The 23,200-nt window shown below is 49.9% G+C and overlaps 1 protein-coding gene across 1 annotated transcript in view; it reads left to right on the top strand.

Moving 5' to 3' along the window:
- Adamts2 (ADAM metallopeptidase with thrombospondin type 1 motif 2) overlaps window positions 1-18,526 on the top strand; it is a 198,492-nt gene extending 179,966 nt beyond the window's left edge. The window contains exons 13-22 of the mRNA XM_042054890.1: window positions 2,372-2,505; window positions 3,191-3,314; window positions 4,285-4,365; window positions 4,902-5,068; window positions 6,323-6,482; window positions 8,796-8,928; window positions 9,679-9,886; window positions 11,867-11,996; window positions 12,850-12,939; window positions 18,043-18,526. Of these exons, the coding sequence (XP_041910824.1) occupies window positions 2,372-2,505; window positions 3,191-3,314; window positions 4,285-4,365; window positions 4,902-5,068; window positions 6,323-6,482; window positions 8,796-8,928; window positions 9,679-9,886; window positions 11,867-11,996; window positions 12,850-12,939; window positions 18,043-18,503 (1,688 nt within the window). The 3' untranslated portion in view covers window positions 18,504-18,526. The remainder of the gene's footprint in view (window positions 1-2,371; window positions 2,506-3,190; window positions 3,315-4,284; window positions 4,366-4,901; window positions 5,069-6,322; window positions 6,483-8,795; window positions 8,929-9,678; window positions 9,887-11,866; window positions 11,997-12,849; window positions 12,940-18,042) is intronic.
- The last annotated feature ends 4,674 nt before the right edge of the window (window positions 18,527-23,200 follow it).

Genomic DNA, 23,200 nt, shown 5'->3' with positions numbered 1-23,200 from the left:
TCCATCGTACTGGAGACGTCAAGGCTACAGGCTCCTGATGCATTCACAGTCAAGAGCAGAGAGAGAATGGATGCCCGAAGGCAGGCATGAGCTCAGCTCCTTCTCCCTTTTATACAACCTAGCACCAAAACCCAGGGAATGGCGCTACTTGCTTTTAGACTAGGTCTTCCCACATTAGTTAAAACAAAGAAGGCAATCCCCTGCATGCATGGCCACAGGCCAACCTAGTCTAGACCATCCCTCACTGGGATCCTCTCCAGGAAATTCAGTACTGTGTCAAGCTAGTAATTGAAATCAACCCCATACCACCCTCTCTTACATTACTTTCCATTGTGTGTGACAGAAACTGTGAACCAAACAGGTAAAGCATTAAATGATATTTATTTTGGGTCTTACAGGACTGAAATATTAGTAGCCTTAAGCAGAGGAGTGCTTGATAATTGCACCTCCATTTTAGTGCCCCCCATAGGATACCCAGCTCCATGAATACATGTATACAGGGGTGGAGTGCCTGTGCATACTACCTAGCATGCCAGAGATGTTATGAAAATGGTTGTCATTTAGTTACTTTTCTATTGCTATGATAAAACACCATGATCAAGGTAATTTTTTTTAAAAAAAAGCATTCGACTTGGCTTATGGTTTCAGAGGGCTAGAGTTCATGATGGTGGCTCAAAAGAACAGCTGAGAGCTCACATCTTGATCTAGAACAATGATGCAGAGAGTGAACAAGCCTTGGGGATCCCATGAAACCTAAAGCCCCATCTGCAGTGATACCTCTCCCAGCAAGGCACACATCCCACTCCTTCCCCACACTTCCTAATCCTTCCCAAACAGTTCCACCAACTGAGGCCCAAGTATTCAGACAGATGAGCCCTTCCCATTCAAACCACCACAGTTGTTAATGTGTATGAGTTAGAGAATAACAAAGAAATGTGCATACAAGGTTAGTACAGATGCAATCCTTTCTCAGATAGTTCCAGTCTGTTATGAGTTGAGCCCACACATGGAGGGCGTGATAACAAAATGCTAGTTCTGCTCCTCTTGAGACCTTCTCCTTCCATGTGTATGGGGTACCATGAGCCTGGGGTACCAATTCGAGTCACCTGCTGTGCCTTACATGTGCTGAAGCAGGGTTGAGGGGTGACAGAGCTGATGGGGCTGGAGGATACCCAACCTGGTGACCCAGTGTATCAGTTGCTTCTGGTAAATTCATGCAGAAGAAGAAAAGTGCCAGGGGCTGGAGATTGACTCCGAGAGGGTCTGGCTGCATTTAGGAATGGCTGCATTTGGTTGATTGAAAATGACTCTTTTCTTTTTTTTAATCAACATCATTCATTAAACAAAACAATGGGTTTCACTGTGACACTTGAATACATGTCTGTTGGGGTTGGAGAGATGGCTTAGTGGTTAAGAGCACTGATTGCTCTTCCACAGGACCTGGGTTCAGTTCCAGCACCCACATGGCAGCTCACAACTGTCTGTAACTCAACTTCCAGGGGACCTGACCCCCATGGCAAAACCCCAATGCATATAAAATAAAAACAACATAAAAAATTTAGGAAAAAAAAGAATACATGTCTGTCATATTTTGATCATGTTGACTCTCCGTTATCTTCTCACCCACTAAACACGAGAGAAAATGTAATACTTGTTTTTCTGAGGCAGGCTTAATTTGTTTAATATGATAAATCTCAAGTTATACCCATCTTCCTGAAGACAATGCAATTGTCTTCTTCCCTATGTCCGATAAAGCTCCATGTGTACACATCACTTTTCCCTGGTCCATTTCTCTGTTGATAGATTCCTAAGCTGATCCCATACCTCAGCTCTTGCGAGCAGTTCAGATGTACAGGCGTCTCTAATGGTGTGTTGACTTAGACTCCTTTGGATGTGTTCCCAGGAGTGGTGCAGCATGTGGGGATCATAGGTTTAGTTTTCCGAGGCACGACCACACTGATTTCCACAGAGGCTGCACACATTTACATCCCTGCCCACAGTGGGGAAGGGCTCTGAAGAAGGCTCTAGAGATGGAGACTGGGCAAAGAAAGCTTTGGCTCTGCAGAGTCGAAGATCTCCATCAGGCAGGGCTGTAAAGATGGAGGATGGGGGACATACACACATCCTGGCTGGATCTCTTGGGCAGTCTCTTCCTAAGGCTTGATAGCACCAGAGTCAGTCTCAGAAGCCAAAAAGGTTGGAAGGAGGTTGCTATCACCTGTCCACCTCTGTGTGTGTGTGTCCTCCCAGAGCACAGATTTCAGGGACTGGGAGTGGGGCAAATGAGCTCTAAGAACACTGGGACTTTTCTTTCTGGTGTGATGCTCTTTTGAGAAGGCTCCAGCCTCACACCCTGCTTTTTTCCCTCCAGCCAAGGAGAGATGCCACCTCTATTGTAAATCTAAGGAGACGGGGGAGGTGGTGTCCATGAAGCGCATGGTGCATGATGGGACACGCTGCTCCTACAAGGACGCCTTCAGCCTCTGTGTGCGTGGGGACTGCAGGGTGAGTGCCATGAGGCAGTGTGGACCAAGGCTTGGGGTTGCCACCTCCTGGAATCCATTCTTGATCTGCTCAGGATCCACTGCCTAGGGAATGGTGCTGCCCATGGTGGACTGGGCTTTCCTACATCGATTAACAACCAAGACAGTCTTCCATGACATACTTTCTGGTTCTGGCATACACGGGTGATGAGTCCAGTAGAGTATGGGATCTGGGCTCAGACTAAGCTCTCCATGCTTACAAGGCAAGCCTCAGCATCTCCGGGCATCTTCAGGGAGTGAGCAGGATGTAGGAACAATGTCAAGAACACCTTTCACTAGGTTCTGACTCTTGACATTCCACCACTTCGTTGTTGCTCTGTTGGAACAAAGCAGAATAAGCTTTGGGTGAAACCCCTCAGGGCCACCTTGGGGGTGTGCTAGGTGGGTAAAGGCAGAGGGGCTAAGGGCAGAGGGGCTGCGATAGATAGGCTCTGTGCTCTACATGAACTGGGGCAGGGAGAGGACACATGACTCATCATGGCCACGTGGGGTCTGCCTCTCTCCAAAGTCCTTCATCCCCCATGTCAGGAGCTGCTAAGAAGAGATATACAGATCCCGCTGTGGGAGGGAGCAGGTACTATGGGGGATGGGGGGGACTCAGGCAAGGACGCGGTCTTAAAGGTCCCCTGCCCTCTTTTGTCCTGCAGAAGGTGGGCTGTGATGGGGTAATTGGCTCCCGCAAGCAGGAGGACAAGTGTGGCGTGTGTGGAGGTGACAACACCCACTGTAAAGTGGTGAAGGGCACGTTCACGAGGTCACCCAGGAAGCAAGGTGAGGAGCCCATCTTCTGCCCTAGGGTGGAAAGTCAACAGCGCCTTGTGGAGCTAGGACCCCCGAATGCCCACACCCCTGGGGGCTCTGTATAAATCCGTGACTATTTGGGGCTTGGGGCTGTGAGGGTCAGGGGGAAAGGGAACCCAATTGGGGATCTTGAGTCTGAGCCACAACAGATATGGAGGATGGAGAACAGGGCCTGGGTTACAGGCAGACCTCAGAAGCCTGAGGTCAAGGGCCCACAAAGGTCAGTTCCCCTCAGCCCTCCCTCCAGGATGCCCAGCTGCACGTTGTTGGCTTCCTCCCTCTCTCCTGCCCGCAAATGGTTACCATCAGGACTTCCCTAAGTCTAGCACATGGGGAACACCCACAAGCCTCATCAAAACACAGCAGCCTGGTACTGATGCTGGGCTTCCATATGACGCAGCCCTATGGGTTGGCCCACAGCAGCTAACTGCATCTGTGGTCTGTCAGTCTGACTCTGACATGGAGCAACACCTCTTTGGTTTTCTTATGAAAGGCCACAGAGCAAACATATTGGCTCTGGTGAGGTACCGTGAGCCAGGAATGGTCTCACAGGTCAGATGCTCAGCACTGGCTGACCTTGCCGCCCCTGCACATGGGATTCTAACATGGTTTGCAGATAGGGGGACTGAGGTGCAGATAGGCTATGTGGCTTGCCTGGGGCCTCCCTCCTACATAGGGCATCTTAGACTCCCAGCATGGCTGGGAGCTAGATTCCCACTTGGGTGTTCAGTGGAGCAGACAGTGTCGAGACACCTGGGATTTGGCATTGAGGAGAAATGCAGGGTAGGGGAGTGTCAGGGCTTTCCAGTAGACCCCTCTCCTACCAAGTGCAGTTGGGAGTGCCTATGGTGGAGCTGCCTCAGAGGCCAGGCCTCTCCTGGGACGTGTGCCTTGGAGTAACTTCCTCTTTTCTCACCTGGCTTCCTTTCTACCCCTAAAGAGTACATCAAAATGTTTGAGATCCCTGCTGGAGCCAGACACCTGCTCATCCAGGAGGCCGACACCACCAGCCACCATCTGTGTGAGTCAGAGCCCAAATGTCTCAACACCTGTGAGACCTTGTTCTTCCGGGACGGGCAGAGTAGCAAAGGTCAGAGCAGAGTACCCAAGCTCAAAAGCTTGGGTTGTGTGGCCAGGTCCTGAGATCAACAGCCCTGATGGACAGACGTGCCTCAGCCCTAGTCCACCTGGCCCAGTTCACTTCCTGGGCTTTCATACGTGCATCTTCTTGGGGAGGTCAGAGCTTGAGATCAGAGAGCTCCTCTGGCAGCAGCTGCAACCCTGTGTCCCAGACAGGCCATGCTCCTTCAGTTTGTAGAAGCGTGGAAGACCACCCTGTCCAGGGGGCACTGGACCCATGCAGAGGTTAGCCTGGTCTTGGTAGAGCAACCAAGAGAGCAGGGTGTGACTCCCAAAGCAATTTGGGCTACTTCTGGCAAGGACAGACCACCCAGTGGCACCTATCGGGGGGGGGGCAGCTGGGAAAAACCCTATGACCCCCTCCCCACTAGCAGCAGCACGCTGGAGTGCCTGTGTGCTCCCTTTTACCGTTCTCAGCTGTCAAGAGCCTGGAGACAGGCAAGTTCATCTTAAATGAAGAGAATCACTTGGACCCCAATTCTAGAACCTTCATCGCCATGGGTGTGGAGTGGGAATACAGGAATGAAGATGAGAGGGAAACGCTGCAGACCATGGGCCCGCTCCACGGAACCATCACCGTCCTGGTGAGTGCTGTGCCAGTCCGTGGATGCTCATGACCCCGGGAAAGATAGGAGCTCTAGGATGCCCACGCACCCTCTGGGTTCTTCAGGCTTTGCTCTAAGCAGCCTCTTCCCCTCCAAGTCAGCCACGAGTGGGCATGGGCCCACACACCAGGGCTCTGGTTCCTGCACCAGCTCTTACTGACTGTAGGTAGTCTTCTTGCCAGAGGTTTTCATTTTTTTCTATTTGAATGACATTCACAGCTGGTATACATCAGATACATTAGTCTCTGCTGTTGTACTGAAATTCTCACACCCAAGAGAACAGAAACCAGCGACCAGTCACACTGGATTTTGTGTTCCCTTTATGTAGGATTACAAGGCTGCTCCTGGTAATGCAGAATCCTAAGGGGGCTGGATTTCCAAGTCACTTTAAATTTTTTAGTTCTAATTAATTGCTTAAGTCATGTACTTTGTTTATCAAAACAAACAAACAAACACACTGAGGCATACATGGTGTCATGCATCTGCAATCCCAGCACTCGGGAGACAAAGCAAGATTAAAGCAAGCTCCAGGCTAACCGGTCTACACAGAAAGTTCCAGGTCAACTGGGCAACTTAGCAAGACTCTGTCTCAAAAATGAGCGTGAGCTGGGGGCGGGGGGCTAGAGATATGACTCAGAAGGTAAGAAGACTAGAACTCGTACCCCAGCACTCACAGCAGGCAGTTCACAAATGCCTGTAACTCTAGCTCCTAGAGATTTGTCGCCCCCTTTAGGTCTGTATGGGCACTGAATAAGTGCATGCAGGGTTTTTCTGTAACTTTGGAGCTTGTCCTGGAACTCGCACTGTAGACCAGGCTGGCTTGGAACTCACAGAGATCCACCTGCCTGTGCCTCTCAAGGGCTGGGGTTAAAGGCATGTACCACCACCGCCTGGCTAATTTAAATTTTTTTAATGTTGTGACCGGCAAACTGTGAGGTCCTAGCTCTATATAGATTCTCCTTAGTGGCTGTCATACAAAAGTGCTTTGCTGTATCTAAACTACAGCCAGGACTCGCTGCCACCATCAGGATCACTAGACAGTTGCACCACATCCCACTAGCCAGGGGAAAGGTCCAAATTTTAAACTCCAAGTGCCGTTGTAAAGTTGAAGATGACCATCAGGGACTGTCTGTCTCCCCTGGTTGTCAGTCTACCTGATGCCCCCGAGCTGGCTATGGAGGAAGAATGAAAAGCTGGGCAGCCGTACTCATGACCCTGTTGGGGTGGGCCCAGGTTATCCCCGACGGAGACTCTCGGATCTCACTGACATACAAATACATGATCCATGAGGACTCGCTCAATGTCGACGACAACAATGTCCTGGAAGACGACTCTGTGCGCCATGAGTGGGCCCTGAAAAAGTGGTCTCCCTGCTCCAAGCCCTGCGGTGGAGGTGAGGGGGGTTCTCACTGCTGGGGCTCTTGGGCTTGATCGGAGGTGGGCACCCCTGGGTTGAGACTCACTGTGAGCCTAGAGGAGGCTGGGGCTGCTTGAACGGGCTTTCGAGTGAAGTTTCCTGGGCCAACAGCGCCCTCCTGACTACAGCTCTGAGGCTCTGAGTTTGTCCTGACAAATATGAGAAGGGCCTGGGGGAGCGACACAGCAGCGACCTCCATTGGAGAGATCAAAGGCTTAGCCTAGGCTGGGAAAGGTCTGTGAGTTGGGAAGGGCAGGTGCTTGAGACATCAGGTAAAATGTAGCCAGAATGGCCTGTAGGGTGTAGGTCCCATCACAGGCAGCATCAGGAGGCAGAGAGCGAGGCAGCTTGGTGGGAGGCTGATGTGTGAGTGGATCAAGCAGCAGTACTAGCACTGGGGATACTTCTGGGGAGCCCCCTAAGTCTATTCAGAAAAACCCCACAAACCTGATCAATCTAGAATTGGGGACTGGGAGAGACAGAGAGAAAGAGGTCTCCGCTCCGCTGACCTCAAAGAATTTGACAAGTGGCGGGGGGACCTCATCCTGAGCAATGATACTCTCAGCTTTCTAGTCTGCCTCGATGGTGCTCCATCTCCACACCCCACCTGGATCTTAGCAGCAGGCCCTTCTGATTCTGGCTGCAGTTGTCAAGGCTCTATCTGCACCATCATCCTGTTGGCCTTTGTGGGTCCACTCTAGGTCCAGGAATGACCTTTTAATGAATCAGGGCTGGAGAGTCAGATGTGTGGTTAATGTACTTGCCTTGCAAGATGAGTACCAGAGTTCGGATTCCAGAAACTATGTACAAGTGGGATGGGCATGGAAGCTCTCCTATAATTCCAGCCTTGGAAGGCAAGAGATTAGGAAATCCTCGGAGCAAGCTGGTTATTGACACTAATCGCAGTGGCAAGCTCTAGATTTGATTGTCAGGTCCTGTGTCAATCAATGAAATGGAAGAGGAATCAAGGATGATTGCAAACATCATCTGCGGGCCTCCACAGAGTGCACTCGTGCACACACACGCACACACACACACGCGCTCACACATACATATGAAAAACTAAAATAAAGGCATGAACCAGACCCTCCCCTGCCCTGTGTTGTGACACCTCCAGTAGCTCCCTCCTTTTGTAAGACCAAAGCCAAAATTCTCCCTGTGGCCTCTGAAGCCCAGGCAGGCATCTGGGCACACTGATGTTCTATGCCTTACCTCCTCCTTACTGGGCCATACCAGCTTCGGGTGTAGTATTTGATTTCCGTCATTGTAATGAACCCCTGAGATAATCAACTTATAAAAAAGAAAACTGTATTTCCACTCACAATTTTGGAGGCTTTGTTCCATGGTTAGTGGGTCCCATTGCTCTGAGCTGTGTCCAGGAAGCAGATCATACATAGCAGGGGCAGATAGACAGCAGAATAAGCCGCTCGCCGCCTTACCTGCCTAGCAGGTAAGAGAGGGGAGAAAGGGCTGGCTTCCCAGTCTCAGCTTTCAAGATGCATCCTCGGTGCTCTCTTGGGCCCCACCCCCTTCAGTTAGCCCTGCAGGATGGAGACCAGGCCTTTCACATCCTGCCCTTTCACAAGTGCTTGTCCTGAACACACATTATTTCTCTGGGGAAAAATCTGTGCAATCTCACTGTCCCCTCCACCCCTTTGCACGGGTCAGCACCCCTTAATCCTCTGCTTCCCAGTCTAGGGCAGGCTGCCTGGCTGTGCTTAGATTCTCTTGTAGACTCACGAGGTACTATGGGACTTCAGGTTCTGTTATTCTCTGTCGTGGGTGGGGTGCCACGCATTGGAGGAGGTTGAGCGGTACTCCCAGCCTCTAGCTAGTAGGTACCCCAGATATTTCCCAGTAGTCTTGGGGAAGAACAGCACCCGAGTCAATGACAACAAGGAGCCGCGCAGACCAGGTGCCCTGTGTTGATCAGACCCCAAGATAGAGCAAATGGCTAAGTGATGGAGAGGAACCATCAAGAGAGCCTGCGTTCTTGCCCTCCCTTTGGTGGGGTAAAAGGTGAGTTCCTACAGAGATCTCCCCAAGGCTCCTGCCTCACTCTCTAAATCATTTTAAGGGCAAGGAGGAATAGAGCATGGTGGCCCCAGCCTGTTGTCTTAGCCCTTGGAGGACTGAAGCAGAGGGATTACAAGTTTGAGGGAAACTGGGACAAAGAATGAGTTCAATGCTAGCCTGGACTGTAGAAAGAAGAAAGCAGAGGCGAGAGGCGAATGGGACCAATGGGGATCCCACTGCCCCATTGAGCCCCTTCAAGCTCTCTATCTTCAGGGTCCCAGTTCACCAAGTATGGCTGCCGTAGGAGGCTGGACAGCAAGATGGTGCACCGAGCCTTCTGCAGTGCCCTGGCCAAGCCCAAAGCCATCCGCCGAGCTTGCAACCCTCAGGAGTGTTCCCAGCCTGTGTGAGTGCTGGGAGAGGGCCACAGCCAGGGCGGGGGGGGGGGGGGGCACAGCCGGGGGGAGGGATGCACTGTGGGGGAGGGGGGTGCACTGTGGGGGAGGAGAGGCGCACTGTGGGGGAAGGGAGTGCACTGTGGGGGAGGGGGCGATTGAAACTGGGCCTGCTGGAAGCCCTGGGCCTGGTGTCTCATGGTGTATTAGAATTTTTACCCACCACACCATGGTTTAAAGGTACAGGCCCACTTCTGACCCACTAAATGGAAGCTCCATGTGCATCTCATAAAGACAAAAACTGTTAGCACTTAGGTGGGGAAACTGAGGCCCAGAGGCCTGGGCTGGCTTCCGATGCTGTCCTAGATGTTTCTAAGCAACTGCTGATTCTCAGACCCTCGGACTGGCAGGATGCATTTCTAGGCCCAGGTCAGGGAAGGTGACTGGATAGAGGGGCTCAGGGAGGGTTCAGAACGCCCTCAGATGATGAGACTGTGGTCAGGATAAGGACCCTGAGGGAACAGACAGGTGGCAGAACCCTTTAGGCCACTAGGCCCAGGAGAGCCTGTTGAATTCTGATAGGCGGGACGCATCTGAGGCTTAGCTTCCTCTCCATGTAAGCCCACACACATGGCAGGTGCTTTTGTGAATGGAGAGAGAGCCTCGGTTCCCAGAGGGAATGGGCTGACATCTCTGCTCTTACTGCCCACCTGAGCCACAGCCAGACTGTTTCCCTGACCACCTGCCACTCCACCCGGCAGGTGGGTCACCGGTGAGTGGGAGCCTTGTAGTCAGAGCTGTGGGCGAACCGGCATGCAGGTGCGCTCCGTACGCTGTATTCAGCCCCTGCACAACAACACCACCCGCTCTGTGCACACCAAACACTGCAACGACCACCGTCCTGAGAGCCGTAGGGCCTGCAACCGTGAGCTCTGCCCTGGGCGGTGGCGGGCTGGGTCCTGGTCCCAGGTAAGCTCTTCTCTTGGCCCCATGCCCTTGACCCCAAACTGAGCTTGGAAACGTCTGAGCTAGACAGCCATTCCATTGATAGAACTCCTGTCCCCCAGGCCACAGCTCAGGTTTGAGGGCACCAGTGAGAGCCATAGCATAGAAGTCCAGGTCTTCCATCAGGGAACGAGCTACCTAGTGATGAAGTGATGGACCTCAGATCCCAGAAGAACAGGGAGCAGATATTTACCATGCATAAATTGCACTGCTGGTTTAAACTACCTAGTAAAGCTAATACAGCTTGCCCCAAGGCCGTAAGCATGCAGAAGCTTTTATTATTATTATTTTTTATCTTCATCACAAGTGTGGGGTGGGGAGCTAGAAGGTACTGGAGCCTGTATTTAGAGAGAAAGTTAGAGGAAGGATTGCCAAAGGCTCCAGGACTGGATCAGAGACGTTGCAGGAGCCCCAGCCTACTACAGGTTTTCCTGGGCCTTCAGCATCCTTTAGCGAGAGAAGTGTGTCAAACCATTTCCATTAGCATAATGAGGTGCTTGAGCGCCTTTTGTGGAGAAGGTTGTGGGCAGCCGGCTTTATAGTCTCTCCTGATAATGGCATTGCTTTCCTCCACCTCTAGATTATCCCACCTCTGCTTTGAAGCTGGCATACAAAGTGAAGGGTTTTATTATGGAGACTTCACACACGTGTTCTAATTCACTTCCCTTTCCCGTTGCTCTCTCCCTTTTTCCTGTCCCCAAGTAGTACCCCTCAAGAGTGTCATGATCTTCACACACACACACACACACACACACACACACACACACACACACACACACACACACACACACACACACACACACACACACACACATGACACACACAGTTCCACATATGGGGAGAAACAGAATTTGTCCTTTTGAGCCCAGATTGTTTTACTTAATAAGATCTCTAACTGTATCCATTTTCTAGCAAGTGCCATGATTTCTTTTTTTCCTATGGTTGAATAAAATTCCATCATGCAGGATCTAGGAAGCCAGCTCTGGTGGTTAAAGCACTTGCTATGCAAGCACAGAGACTGGGGTCTGGATAACCCAGCACTCGTGTAAACGCCTGCTAGGCATAGCAGCCTGCCGGTAGTTCCCGAGCTCAGAGTCAGAGATGCAGTCCCGGGAGCAAGCTTGCTAACTAGATTAGCAGACTCAGAGTTTGGATGAGAAATCCTGACTCGATGAATAAGGTGGAGGGTGGTCAAGAAGTCTCTGAATGCCAGACTCAGACCTCCACATAGCCTATCATATATGCACCCATGCATACAAACACATACACATGTGTACCACTTTTTTTTTCTCTCTCTCTCTATGTGCATCTGTTGATGGACAGGTAGGCTGGATCCACTTCCTGGCTAGTGCAGATATGAACACAGATGTGCAGGTACCTCTGTAGTATGCTGACTTAGAGTCCTTCAGGTATAGATGCAGGAGCAATGGGCCCTATAGCAATTCTGTTTTTACTTTTCTAGGGACTGACTCTCCGTAGGGATTAATGCAGTGTAGAGGGTTGCTGGCTAGTGCATAATGAGGCTTCTTTAGTTCATGGTTTTGAAGGGTTTAGGCCATGGTGCTGGCATCATCAACTTTGCCCTTATGAGGGAGGACCTTATGACATATGGCACCATGATGGCTACATGGGAGAGTGATCCCATGGAGAAGCAGGCAGCCAAGGTCCAAACAGGTCAGGAAAAGCCCCCACTAGGTGTAGCTCCCCTTCCCATTAACACCACAGTGGGGACAGAGCTGCCAACACACATGTCTGGAATGACATGCTCAAATTATATCCAAACCGTGAGAGGAAGAGAGAACCCAGAGGTTCTGGAATATGTATTCTAGGAGAGCCCCCAAGGGACAAGACCCACACCATCTCCCATGGGTCACCAGTCACATGCCTGGGGAGCATGAGGCCCAGTATGGGAGGTAACCCTGATTAATGGTTCTGTACCTACAGTGTTCGGTAACCTGTGGCAATGGCACCCAGGAGCGACCAGTCCTCTGCCGCACTGCAGATGATAATTTCGGTGTCTGCCGGGAGGAGCGGCCCGAGACAGCAAGGATCTGCAGGCTTGCATCCTGTCCCCGTAAGCCCTGTGCCACCCCTCGCCCCCAGCATGTAATAGCCTAGGAGAGGGGAAGTGGGGCCTGGTGCAGTCAAATTCTATTCTTCTTCCAAAATGGCTGGGCTTGTCATGGGTTCGTGGGTGAACTTGAACTTGAGCACTCCCAGCCAGGGCTGAGACTTTCCCTAGAAAGAAATAGGATGGGGAAGGGGCGGTTGACACATGAGCATCCTTGGGCAGGTCCTGGTGTGCACAGAAGAGAAGTCTCAGCCCATCCCTGCCTTCATGGCATGATGTCACAGCACTAAACTCCAATGACCCACAGTGAACCACAGCACAGCAGGAGTGTGGCCTATGCGATAGAGATGCTAGTGTAGGAAGGGGATGCCTATGTGAGTAGAGGGTGCCCTGTATTCTTTGATAACAGCAGCCAAGAACACTGCAGATGTCTGCTCCAGTAGCATATGTGTTTCACATCTTGATCCACACCGCAGCTCAAGGCTAGAACCCCATCTTCACTGTTCTGTTCCACAGAGGACAGTGCAGGAGGTCCTGGTAGGGGTGGCAGGATTTGTCGTCCTCGCCATGTTTCTCCAGTGACAAGGAACCCTGGAAGTAAGGTGGGGTAAAGATGGTGAAGGAAAAGGATGTGAATTAGTAGGTGGACAGGCCCGAAGTGGGTAACTGCAGAGACATTGCTGGGTCCCAGGACGCAGACAGGCAGGAGACTAGACCAGTTTATCCAGGAACAGGAACCATGCCTTCCTATGGCCCTGGTCCTCGGGATGCCTGGAAGCGAGCTGCTTTGCTGTGGATGCTGTGGTCGTGGTCCTTAATGGTGCCCTGGCAGCTCAGCCTCCTCTTTTCCTTCCAGGGAACATCTCTGATCCCTCCAAGAAGAGCTACGTGGTTCAGTGGCTGTCCCGGCCTGACCCTGACTCGCCCATCCGGAAGATCTCGTCAAGTAACCGACCCGTTTATAACTCTGCCTCTGCCCTCCAGTGCATGCCCTGCGCCTTGTGGAGCTTGCCTTGGGCTCCCCTCCTCTCTCTCTATGGAAAGCTTCCCTGACTCCTGCTGAGCGCTCTCTGGGTGAATCTGTTTTCGCTGGGCCTGTGTGCTCAGCCTGCTCCTTCTGAGCTTGTCCGGCTTGGTGGCGGCGAGCGAGGGCCAGCCTCAAGGAGGCCTGGTCTGGGGACACTGGCCTCTTATAGGGGGGCCAGGACCTGGTTTTGCGATGGCTTGAAAAGGGGCAAAGATCTGTTGTGGTGCCGGAGGGGCCTGAGGCCACTGTGCGAGTGTGACCATCTCGCCATGACGACCTCCTCATTGGGCCACATCCCTCCAGGCTGAAGCTGCGGGTCCACTCCAAGGGGAAGCCAGCCCCATCCCCTTTCAGACGCCACCACCGTTGAGGTGAGGCCACAGGGGTCTCTACGGTGTGCGTTTTTTTGCATCTCCCGTGCCGGGGTGACAGACCCCAAGTTTCCTGCGGTGTCAGGGGCTTCCCGGCTGCTGCTGCTGTCACTGCTGCTGTTGCCCTTCGCTGAGTGTGTCCTTTCTGACTTGTGAAACTATGGCCTGCTTCCGTCCGGCCTTTGCACCCAACCTACACGGCCCTCGGCCCCCCATCCCCCTGTCCTCTCATATGGAGGAGGAGGCAGGGAGACAGGTCCCTGAAATGGGATGTCATGGACACACCACCACTTCCATTCTCGGTCCATTTGCTCCAATGGCCTTTTTCTTGTTGTGTGCATATGACCCGTTCAGAGGATTGAAAGTGAGATTGGTTGATTGACGATTGACTGATTGACAGATATGGATGTGCCTCACCTACCAGTGTGAACAACTACAGAATACCTCAATTTTTATTGCTTTTTTTTGCTTAGAAACACTATGTAGAAGATGCCTTAAAGTTGAAAGCTAACAGAATTGGCTGCTGACTCCAGCCTCAGGTGGGGGATGTGATCCGGGTAAGAGGCAGGCATTGAAGATCTAAGGGGACCCCACCCATTTTGCCCACCTTTTGCCAAGGGTAAGGTTTCTAAAGTCCAGATGGCCTTGCTCCCTCTCTGAACCATCCGCGTGTGAAGGGCCTTAGCAGGCCCTCCATCTATCTCTGACAAAAGGGGTCCTCCTCTGACGCCCACCTGGCCAGTTGGCGCGGACTGTTTTGCGGAGACTCCTACAAGGAGGCTCCCACAGCGCGGCCTTACACCCAGAGGGTGACACACCTGGGTCCTTAGCCGTGACCAATGTAGCACTCCCAACTGACAGTCCTACCAGCCCCACCTGGCCCCAGCCACCTTCATCTGTTAATAACTCTAATTCCTGCTGGACCATGCAGCCAAGCCTCCTCCTACTTCCCTTGGCACTAATTACTGTTATGTAAATAATTGGTGTGTAACTGCAAATTAATCCTCTCACGACTGTTAACTTCCAACTTTGACGAGGCAATGTGAGTGACCTGTGTGGTTGCAGGTGGCGCGACACGGTCCTGGGCATTTGCCTCCTGTCTGTACGCACTTTGGTTTATCAGGGATATTTTATTAGTATTTTGTATGTACTTTTAATGACGTATCGTGTAGGTTTCGTTGTCGTCATTGCTTTTCTGGTTTTTTTCTTTCTTTCTTTTTCTTCCTTTCCATGAGACGTTAGTGTGCCAAAGTGACTGTAAAAGCGACCTTTTATTCTCACTAATGATGGAAAGACCTCTTGTCATGCATCCCACAAATAAACTCAATAAAAGTTCAGTTCAACTGGGAGCTTGGGTTTGGTCAGCTGGCGGCTTATTCTTTTCACCTTCCTGGCAGGCAGCACTGAGGTGCCGTGCGGCACCGTCCAGTAGCACTAATCACCTGGTTTCTGGCTCCAGTGACTTCGTGCCCCCCCGCCCCACCCCATCCCCTGCCCAACATAGATGTTTAGGGCCCATCTTTCACTAACACACATACCAAAGGAGTTTTCAAAGTAGGGCTTGAGCTTGAGCTGTCGGTGCAGAGCACCTTACAGAGATGTCTAGTTTTTCTGCTCCTTGGTGCTGCCTGGGTTGGCATCTTCTTTTCTTGGGGTCAGAGCAGAAATGTGGGGTACAGGTTATGTCTCCAGAGTCACTGTCAGGCCCTTGCCCTGCCTTGAGATACCTATTCATCAAGAGTAGATTCTTCTCAACCAAAGGATGGAAGAGGGCTGTGGTCCTGGGAAAGTTGGTTTAGGAGAAGCAGGGCAGTGGTTGTGTGTGTGTATGTGTGTGTGTGTGTGTGTGTGTGTGTGTGTGTGTGTACAGCCCTGCCTGCCTGTACTACCTAAGTTTTGCTTTTAATAGCCACAGGGCCTATGTCCTCTCACCTACCAGCAACAACCAGGCAGTGGGTCAGAGTTCAGCAGGGACCTCCTCACCTGAGGTCTGTCTTGTTCGGTGGGTGGGACTCTTTCATGTTCCTCAGTGCTGGGGAGCAGTAAGAAAGGTCAGGAGGTAATGAGAAAGAACAATAGGAGATGGCCCAGCATCTAAGAAATAGAATTGGCAGCCCAGGCTCAAGGCTCCAGAAATGTCACAGGAGCTGTGGTTGGTTCTACTGCCCATAGCTCTGCTTGTTAATCAAAGGAATAATAGCTGAAGAGAAACGGGAGCCCCAGGATAGCCGTGTTGATAACTCTGTGTACCTCAGTCCATCTCTCCAGAGATGAGTCACAATTAGCTGCCCTCTAAAGGAGTCATACATTAGTGCTCCTGATGGCCCCTAAGATCTCTGATGGAGGGGAAGGTGCCGCTCATTTTATAAATGAGTTTCATGGGGTTTTGATGATGAAATGGGCTCGTGAGCCCACCACTCATTTGCCATGATGTATTTGCTCCCACCAAGGGACCCCCTCCTGTTTCTCTTGACCCTTTATGACATCGGGAAGAAATTCTTGCTTTGTGCCTTTCCCAACATCTATCACACTTTACTTTCTCTCTAACTCAGAGTTCTGTGCAGGACTATTCCACTAGAGATTGGTGATTTTAAAAGTGACTTTGCCTTGTCTCTGTATTCACGTTTGAGGCTATCCATGGTACGTGTCTTCTATGAATGACGCTAGGATCAATTTTCTCCTAAAATAAATGATAACTTTTTAAAAAAGGCATTCAAGAAAACTACTAACAGGAAGCAATCAATAATCCAGATGGAATTCATTCATATGCCACTAAGACTCTAGAAGGAGCACAAAGGTAACTTAATGTCTCCGATCCAAGTGCTAACCAGGATTAGCCAGGCTTAGCTTCTAAGGTGACTTTATGAACAATGTGTACATTCTCAATGGATTAGCATCATTCCTTAGAAGCCAATAGTTTTGGTCATCCATGGTGGTGCATGCTTTTAATCCCAGCACTTTGGAGGCAGAGGAAGGTGGGTCTCTGTGAGTTCAAGGTCAGCCTGGTCTGTCTACACAGTGAAAGCCTATCTTAAAAAAAAAAATCCAAGAGTTCTTGCTATTTAGTTGCCACTGGGAATAGACTGGAAGATCAACTATCATAAGAATTAAAATTATCTTGATAGCCTTTCATCCGCCAGAGCCTTGGGACACAAAGTTCAGCCTGCAGGAAGTGTAATTGGCAGCTCCTTTATCTAGAAGAGTTGTCTGGTCAACAGAATTGTTTTAAAAGACACACCACTGGAGTGCTTTCTATAGGGTCATAACCACCCCCTTGATCGCGAAGATGGCTACATCCTGGAATAAAGTGGTCTAGTATTTACAAATGATGTGTGCATCCCCCCAAATACTTTGCGCCCACCCCCTCATTTCATATAATTCCCAATACGATGTAGCTCACACACATAGCTGTTTTATTGTGTTGTTTTTGGAATAATGATCACAAAGGAGCCTGTTTAATATGGTGTTTTCCCCAAATCCTGTCCATGGTTAACTGGATCCAAGGATGTAGAACCTGTGGGCACAGAGGGCTGACTGATATGTTTTTCTTGGTTGTTATTAGTACACCAAGATTTTAACCCACGGCTTTTTTGATTCACTTATGGGTTTGTTTGAAATCTGGCAGTTTTCAAAACTGAAGTCATGTAGTTCAGTCAGAGGAAATCAGACAGAGATGTCTACCTGGTAAGCCAAGTGGAAGGGGGGCATCCTGAGAAGGAGACCCAAACCCTTAGGGCTGTCTCAGTCAACTGAACAGTATCTTTGGCCAACCACTAATGGAGGGCTGCCCTTGTCCCAGAGTTAACCAATATTATTATGTACAAAGAGCCAGACAACAAATATTTTAGGCATTGGAGCCTATTTGGTCTCTGTTACAGCTATGCCACTATTGTTACAGTGGGAAGGTAGCCAATGATAATAAATGTGGCTGTGTTTCAATAAAACTTTATTTATAAAACCAGGTAGAATGATGACTTTGGCCCATGGCTCTGTATAGCTTTCTGACTTCTACAGGCAATCCTCAAATTGGCATGGCTGCTGGATTTGGTCAGCTTCCAGTACCATGGCTGGATGGCACAATGGCAGGACAGGATACATCAGATAAGTCTTGGCAAGTGTCCAAAGACCTGCACAAGCCTGAGTCTTCAGTCTCTGACAGAAACACCTTGGGAGGTCAGGTCAGGACAGGTGGCTCACAGTGAGGCTCTAGCTGAGGGGGAGGGAGCTGAGCTTTATAGGTTGGTTCATTCAGGTTGGGTTTTATTATAATTACTATTTATAAGTTACCATAGAGTTAACTCCTGCCACAAAATTACGTTGGGGATATGGTTAAGCCCCATCCTTAAGGTTGAACTTGGGCATCTCTCTTAACAGAAAGTCTCATGTCTGTCTCAACGTTTGAGATGCACTGAAAAGGCAGGGTCAGCTGGTGATTGCTTGCAGGAGGGGAGCACTGCCAGTGGGGGTCTGTGGATGCCACCCTGCTCAGAGACTTGGACCCTGCGATTACACTGACTCTCCACCCAAGCTCACTGCCTCTGTGCTGCCTCTGGACTCTGTCACATGCCTTCTCCAGCAATCTGCACTTAGCAGTGGGTACCTGTTCCCCTCACCTTGTCCTTTGGTTATTTCTCCTGCTCTTCTCTTTCAGAGGGCCAGTGCCAAGGCGACAAGTCAATGTTCTGTAGGATGGAAGTCTTGTCTCGCTATTGCTCCATCCCCAGCTACAACAAGCTCTGCTGCAAGTCCTGCAACCCGCCCGGCAACCTCAGCCTCATAGAGGACGCAGGCGAGGAACCTCCACTGGGGAAGCACAATGACATCGATGTGTTCATGCCCACACTCCCGGGACCCACTGTAGCTACACAGGTGCAGCCTTTGTCAGGGCCTCCCTTGGAGGCCCCCCTCAATGCCTCCAGCATCAATGCCACGGAGGACCACCCAGAAACCAATGCTGTGGATGTCCCCTACAAGATCCATGGTGTGGATGAAGAGGTCCAGTCTACCAACCTGATCCCCCGACGACCGAGCCTGAATGTAAAGACGAGGAACCAAAGAATCCAGGAGCTCATTAATGCAGTGCAGAGAAAAGAGAAGGCCGGAAAGTTCTAATAAAATGGAAAGATTCGCATCAACAGCTTTTTCCCCTTGCTTATAGCTATATTCCATGGGATGGCAAATCCTGTGTTGTGCTTCCAAAAGGTTTGGAAAACAGTACAAAAGGATATATATGGAGGGGGGTGGGCATGTGACAATCAGCCTAGCATGTATTTTCCAGGCTAGGGATGACCTAAATCTTGTGGTGGTCTTAGGTTTAGAGTGGAATATCCAAGTTCCCTAGTTTCTATCAATGTTGGGACGTCAAGAGGGATGCCTCTGAGAGAGAAAAAAACTTGGCTCTAACTTACTAAGCAGTAGTTGAGAACCTCCATTTCCTTGGTGATAGTCCCCAAGGCATGAGACTACTGGGGACTATTAAGTGACATGATGTTTTATTTAATAGATCAGTTGCCAGGTTGAGTACACTGAAGTGGAGGTCATGAGCCACAATGACCTCAAAGGCCAGGCCGATGAGTGGATAAGTGTGGTAGCTAGGAGTGGACTTTAACCAACCAGAGAGCAGCGTCTATCTAGAGCTGTTGGTATGCTCCAACCAACCAGAGAGTAGCATCTATCTAGGGCTGTTGATAGGCTCCAACCAGCCTATCTTAGGCTCCAGCTCTAGCTGCCAGTGTGACATTTCTGCCTTACCAACCTGGCCTTGTCCTATGTTGCACATCCAGCGATCTGGGTTTCCTGTACTCAAAATATATTAACTTGCAGGGGTGGGAGTAGGAGAAGACCTGGGAGTTTTAGGTCTACACCCACCAGGCTATAACCGCTGGTCTTTGTTTTCATTATTACCTAGTTGTCTGGTGCAGTTTTGACATCTGGTGCTCATGGTGTACAGTGTTTTGATCTCAGCCGAGCATGGGCTGTGCACCTCTCTAGTTCTTTCCAGGAAAGCAATGAGACTCCTATAATGGGGCTACGAGGACAGTTGCAAACAGGAGCCATTGGGTCAAAGGCAACAAGGATTCTCTCCTCTCCACTCACCTTGGCCTTGCTTGCTGTCTCCCAGGCTCTGGTGGAAGAGCCCCAGTATTCTTCTCTGGCCAGCCTGGGCCAAGGCCACAGAGAGGAAGGATGTCCTCTGCTGGGGTGACCCAGCTTGTGACCCAAGGCCCAGGACTGCCCTGGGCTCTCAGTACCGCCACCAGGGTGGTGAGGTACCAGGCTCTGGGGCCTCAGGTTAAGAGGGTGGGTTATGCCTGTAGTCTGAACTTGGCCTTGCCCACTTCCAACCTTTAGAAGTTATAGAGCCCAACAACACTGTCTGCCATAGGAAGTATAGGGTGGGAGGTGGGGGCCCCACTTTATCTTTAGAAGCTTAGATAACTTCGTTTGTGGTAGAATAGTGTTTGGTGAGCCAGATGTGAAGGGAGATTAAAAGGGAGCCGCTGGATGATAGGAGGGTGCTGAGCTTTGTCTCTCATTCCCTGGCATTCCCACATCCCCACATGGAAAGACCCAGGGCACATTAGCTCCCTAGCTGGGTCTAGCCTGACCGTAATTCTGAGACTTCTAGAAGTTCTGTGTTCTCACCAATCACAGATCTTAGATTATTGACATCCCCCCCCCCAGTCCTGCCAATCAGAGTAAGAATCCTGAGACTTGAGTCAATGCCGTTATGGCTCATCCTCCACTGAGTTTCGAGGTGCTCAGCGTGCTTGTGTAAATCTGCATGTGCGTGTGTGGGTGTGGGCGGGGTGTCTATGATGGTCTGTGGAAAGAAGTCAGCACATAGAGACCAGCTGGACTAATGTCTAAGATGGTGCTTAACTTTCTTCCCAGAGGGTGGACAGACCCTGCCACCCTTTCCTTGCCCCCACATCCCACACATACTACTCACTGCCCAGCTCCCAAAGAACCAAACTGGAAAAATTCCTTTGAATATGTTTCCTAGGATGTGGTTGAGAAACAGTTCTGCTTTCCTGCCTCCTTGAAGCAGGGAATGAATCCTATGGCTGGCCCTCATTTGTTGAATCCAGGTCAGCTGGGTTTACCCACGGGTTGAAGAACTGAGTATTTCCCATCTTCGATAGAATGCAGAGGAATGTTCTAGACTTACAGTAGCCAGGATATGGCTGAGTTTACCCATTCTAATGGCTGTAGGATAGTAACACTCCCTTGTCTGATCCCAGTAAAGCAGGGCTTCATAGACGCCCCATGCCTGACAGCCCCAGCAAGTCAGATGCCCTGAGGGAGATGAGGTCCCACATGACATCCTTGGTGTCTGGGGCCATGGGCCTCCAGGCCTCTATGGAGCTAGTGGTGCTCATGGGAACACAGTGCCCACTGGGCTCAGAGACACTGTGAGTTCCTAAGCATGGGATTCTCTGGAGAATGGACTGAGAAGCAGCCCTAGGCAGTCAAAGCAGCTTTTACCTCTGAGGCATTCTTGCAGCCCCAGAGGCAGGTACGTGTCTTCTAGAAGTTTTCAGCACTGTGTGATCACCCAGACTGTCCTATGTTGCCCAGAAAGAACTCCCAAGGCACCTGGAAGTCATTTTTTATTCTTAGGGAGAATCAGGCCACATTTGAAGAAAGTCCCTAGGAAATCCCGTGGAATATTGCATATAAACCTCACATTTGTGTTTTAAGGGTTGTCTTTTGGGGTCTGTTTTAAGTATATAACTGGTACTCAATAGCAATGTCTTTGTCCAAGGTAACATTCTGACTCTATTTACTCCTGTGTGACAGGTGGCCACCAAATGGAGCCAAACACGGTGCTCAACTTAAATCACAACATTTTATCTGACAACAGCCATTGGTGCGTTTTTGTTCTGTATAGTAAAACTTGACTCTTTACTTTCATAACTTATTAAAGCATCTGTGGTTTTGCAAATCATGACCGTGTTGGTTTGTTACCTTGACTACACTCATCCCCAGCCTAAACTTGGGAAGGAGAGACGTGTCACATTGGCAAGCCCATCTTGGTGATGAGCCCCAGACTCCTGGGGCAGGGAGACATCTAAGAACACTGGCCATGGCTGCTTAAATCAGCACCCCATGGGGGAGAAGGGGCATCCTCTTCCAACTTATCTTGGGATATAACTTAGCCAAGAGTCACTTCAACCCAATTACTGTGACCCTTTCTCCTATAAGTAGGCTTTCCAGGAGAAAATACTAGTCACTGAGCTAAATTTGAAATCCAGATTTTAGAGTAAAATAAGAGACATACAAAAGAAAGAAAGAGAGAGAGAGAGAGAGAGAGAGAGAGAGAGAGAGAGAGAGAGAGAGAGAGAGAGAAGAGAGAGAGAGAGAGAGAGAGAGAGAGAGAGAGAGAGAGAGAGAGAGAGAGAGAGAGAGAGAAGAAAGGTTTTCTGGAATTCAAGTTTAATTGGAAGGCTTGCGTGTGTATTTTCTAAATTTAGGCAGCCAACCTGTTAGCAGCATTGCACTTAGGAAGTGTTCTCTTTCACCCACTTGTGTGCTAGCCAGTTTTAGGGAGCGGGGTAGGGAACTGAGGGACAGACTCCTCTAATTGTGTAAAATCCTTGGGGGGGTAGTTGTGAAAAGAATAGTTGTCAGCTATTGGGTGTTACATACTTGGAATGCCCCATATTTTAAAAGCTTTGTTATTCTAATAATATCTTATTGTATTAATTTGATAATTCTTAATAACTCCTGACTGTAGATTTTAGTATTTCTACAGTTTTGTCAACTTCTACCTTTTTTATAAAATCACAGGCCACTTCACTATTTTGAGGGTCACTCTGGGACACATGCAAATATCTAGTTCATACTGCCTTCTTGGTGACATCATTCAATGATGAGGTGACATAGGCATTTGTATGAGCTGTGCAAACAGCTTTTAGCACCGGCTGTTTGTTTTAAAAAGTTTACTTGTGTGTGTGAGTGCCACATGTGTGAGGCTCCTACAGACATCAGAAGGCGTCAGATTCCCTGGACCTAGAGTTAAGGGTGGTTGTGAGCCCCCTGGTGTGGGTGCTGGGAATCACACTCTGGTCCTCTGGAAGAGCAGCAAGCACTCTTACCCATTGAGCCATCTCTCCAGCCCTCATTTCAAGACTATTCCAGAGCTCATCATTTAGAAAAGGTTGGTCTCAAACTTGACAGAGATCTGCCTGCCTCTATTCCCTAACTGCCAGGGTTATAGGAGTGTGCTCCCACACCCAGATCAGTCTAACATTTTTCTATCAAAATCCTTATTGACACCAAGGTTGTTTCTTCCTTCTTGTGTACACTTCTCCATTCTTTTTTCCCTCCTTTCTTATCTTTTTGGCCATGTACTCCCCTGTAGTAGAAGGGCCACTTGTTTGTTTCCCGACTGCCTGGCAGTTCAGACCCGAAATAACCACACAGAAACTATATTAATTAAATCACTGCTTGGCCTATTAGCTCTAGCTTCCTTTTGGCTAGCTCTTACGTATGAATTTAACTCATCTCCATTAATCTGTGTATTGCCAAGAGGTTGTGGCTTACTGGGTAAATTTCAGGAGTCTGTGTCCAGCAGGGCTACATGGCTTATGGTTTCTCTTCATTCTACCTTCTTCCTCCCAGCATTACATTTAGTTTTCCCTGCCTAGCTCTGCTCTACCCCATCACAGGCCCAAAACAGCTTCTTTATTAACCAAGGTATTCACAGCATACAGAGGGAATCCCACATCACTCCCCTTGCCTCCACTGCCCATTTCTCCAGAGACACCTGTGAGAGTTTATTTAGCCTCTAAGCATGCCTTTGA

This window comes from Arvicola amphibius, chromosome 4, assembly GCF_903992535.2.
Source record: "Arvicola amphibius chromosome 4, mArvAmp1.2, whole genome shotgun sequence".
NCBI lineage: Eukaryota > Metazoa > Chordata > Mammalia > Rodentia > Cricetidae > Arvicola > Arvicola amphibius.
The sequence above is the reverse complement of the archived record's forward strand: the minus strand, read 5'-3'. Positions and strand labels throughout refer to the sequence as shown.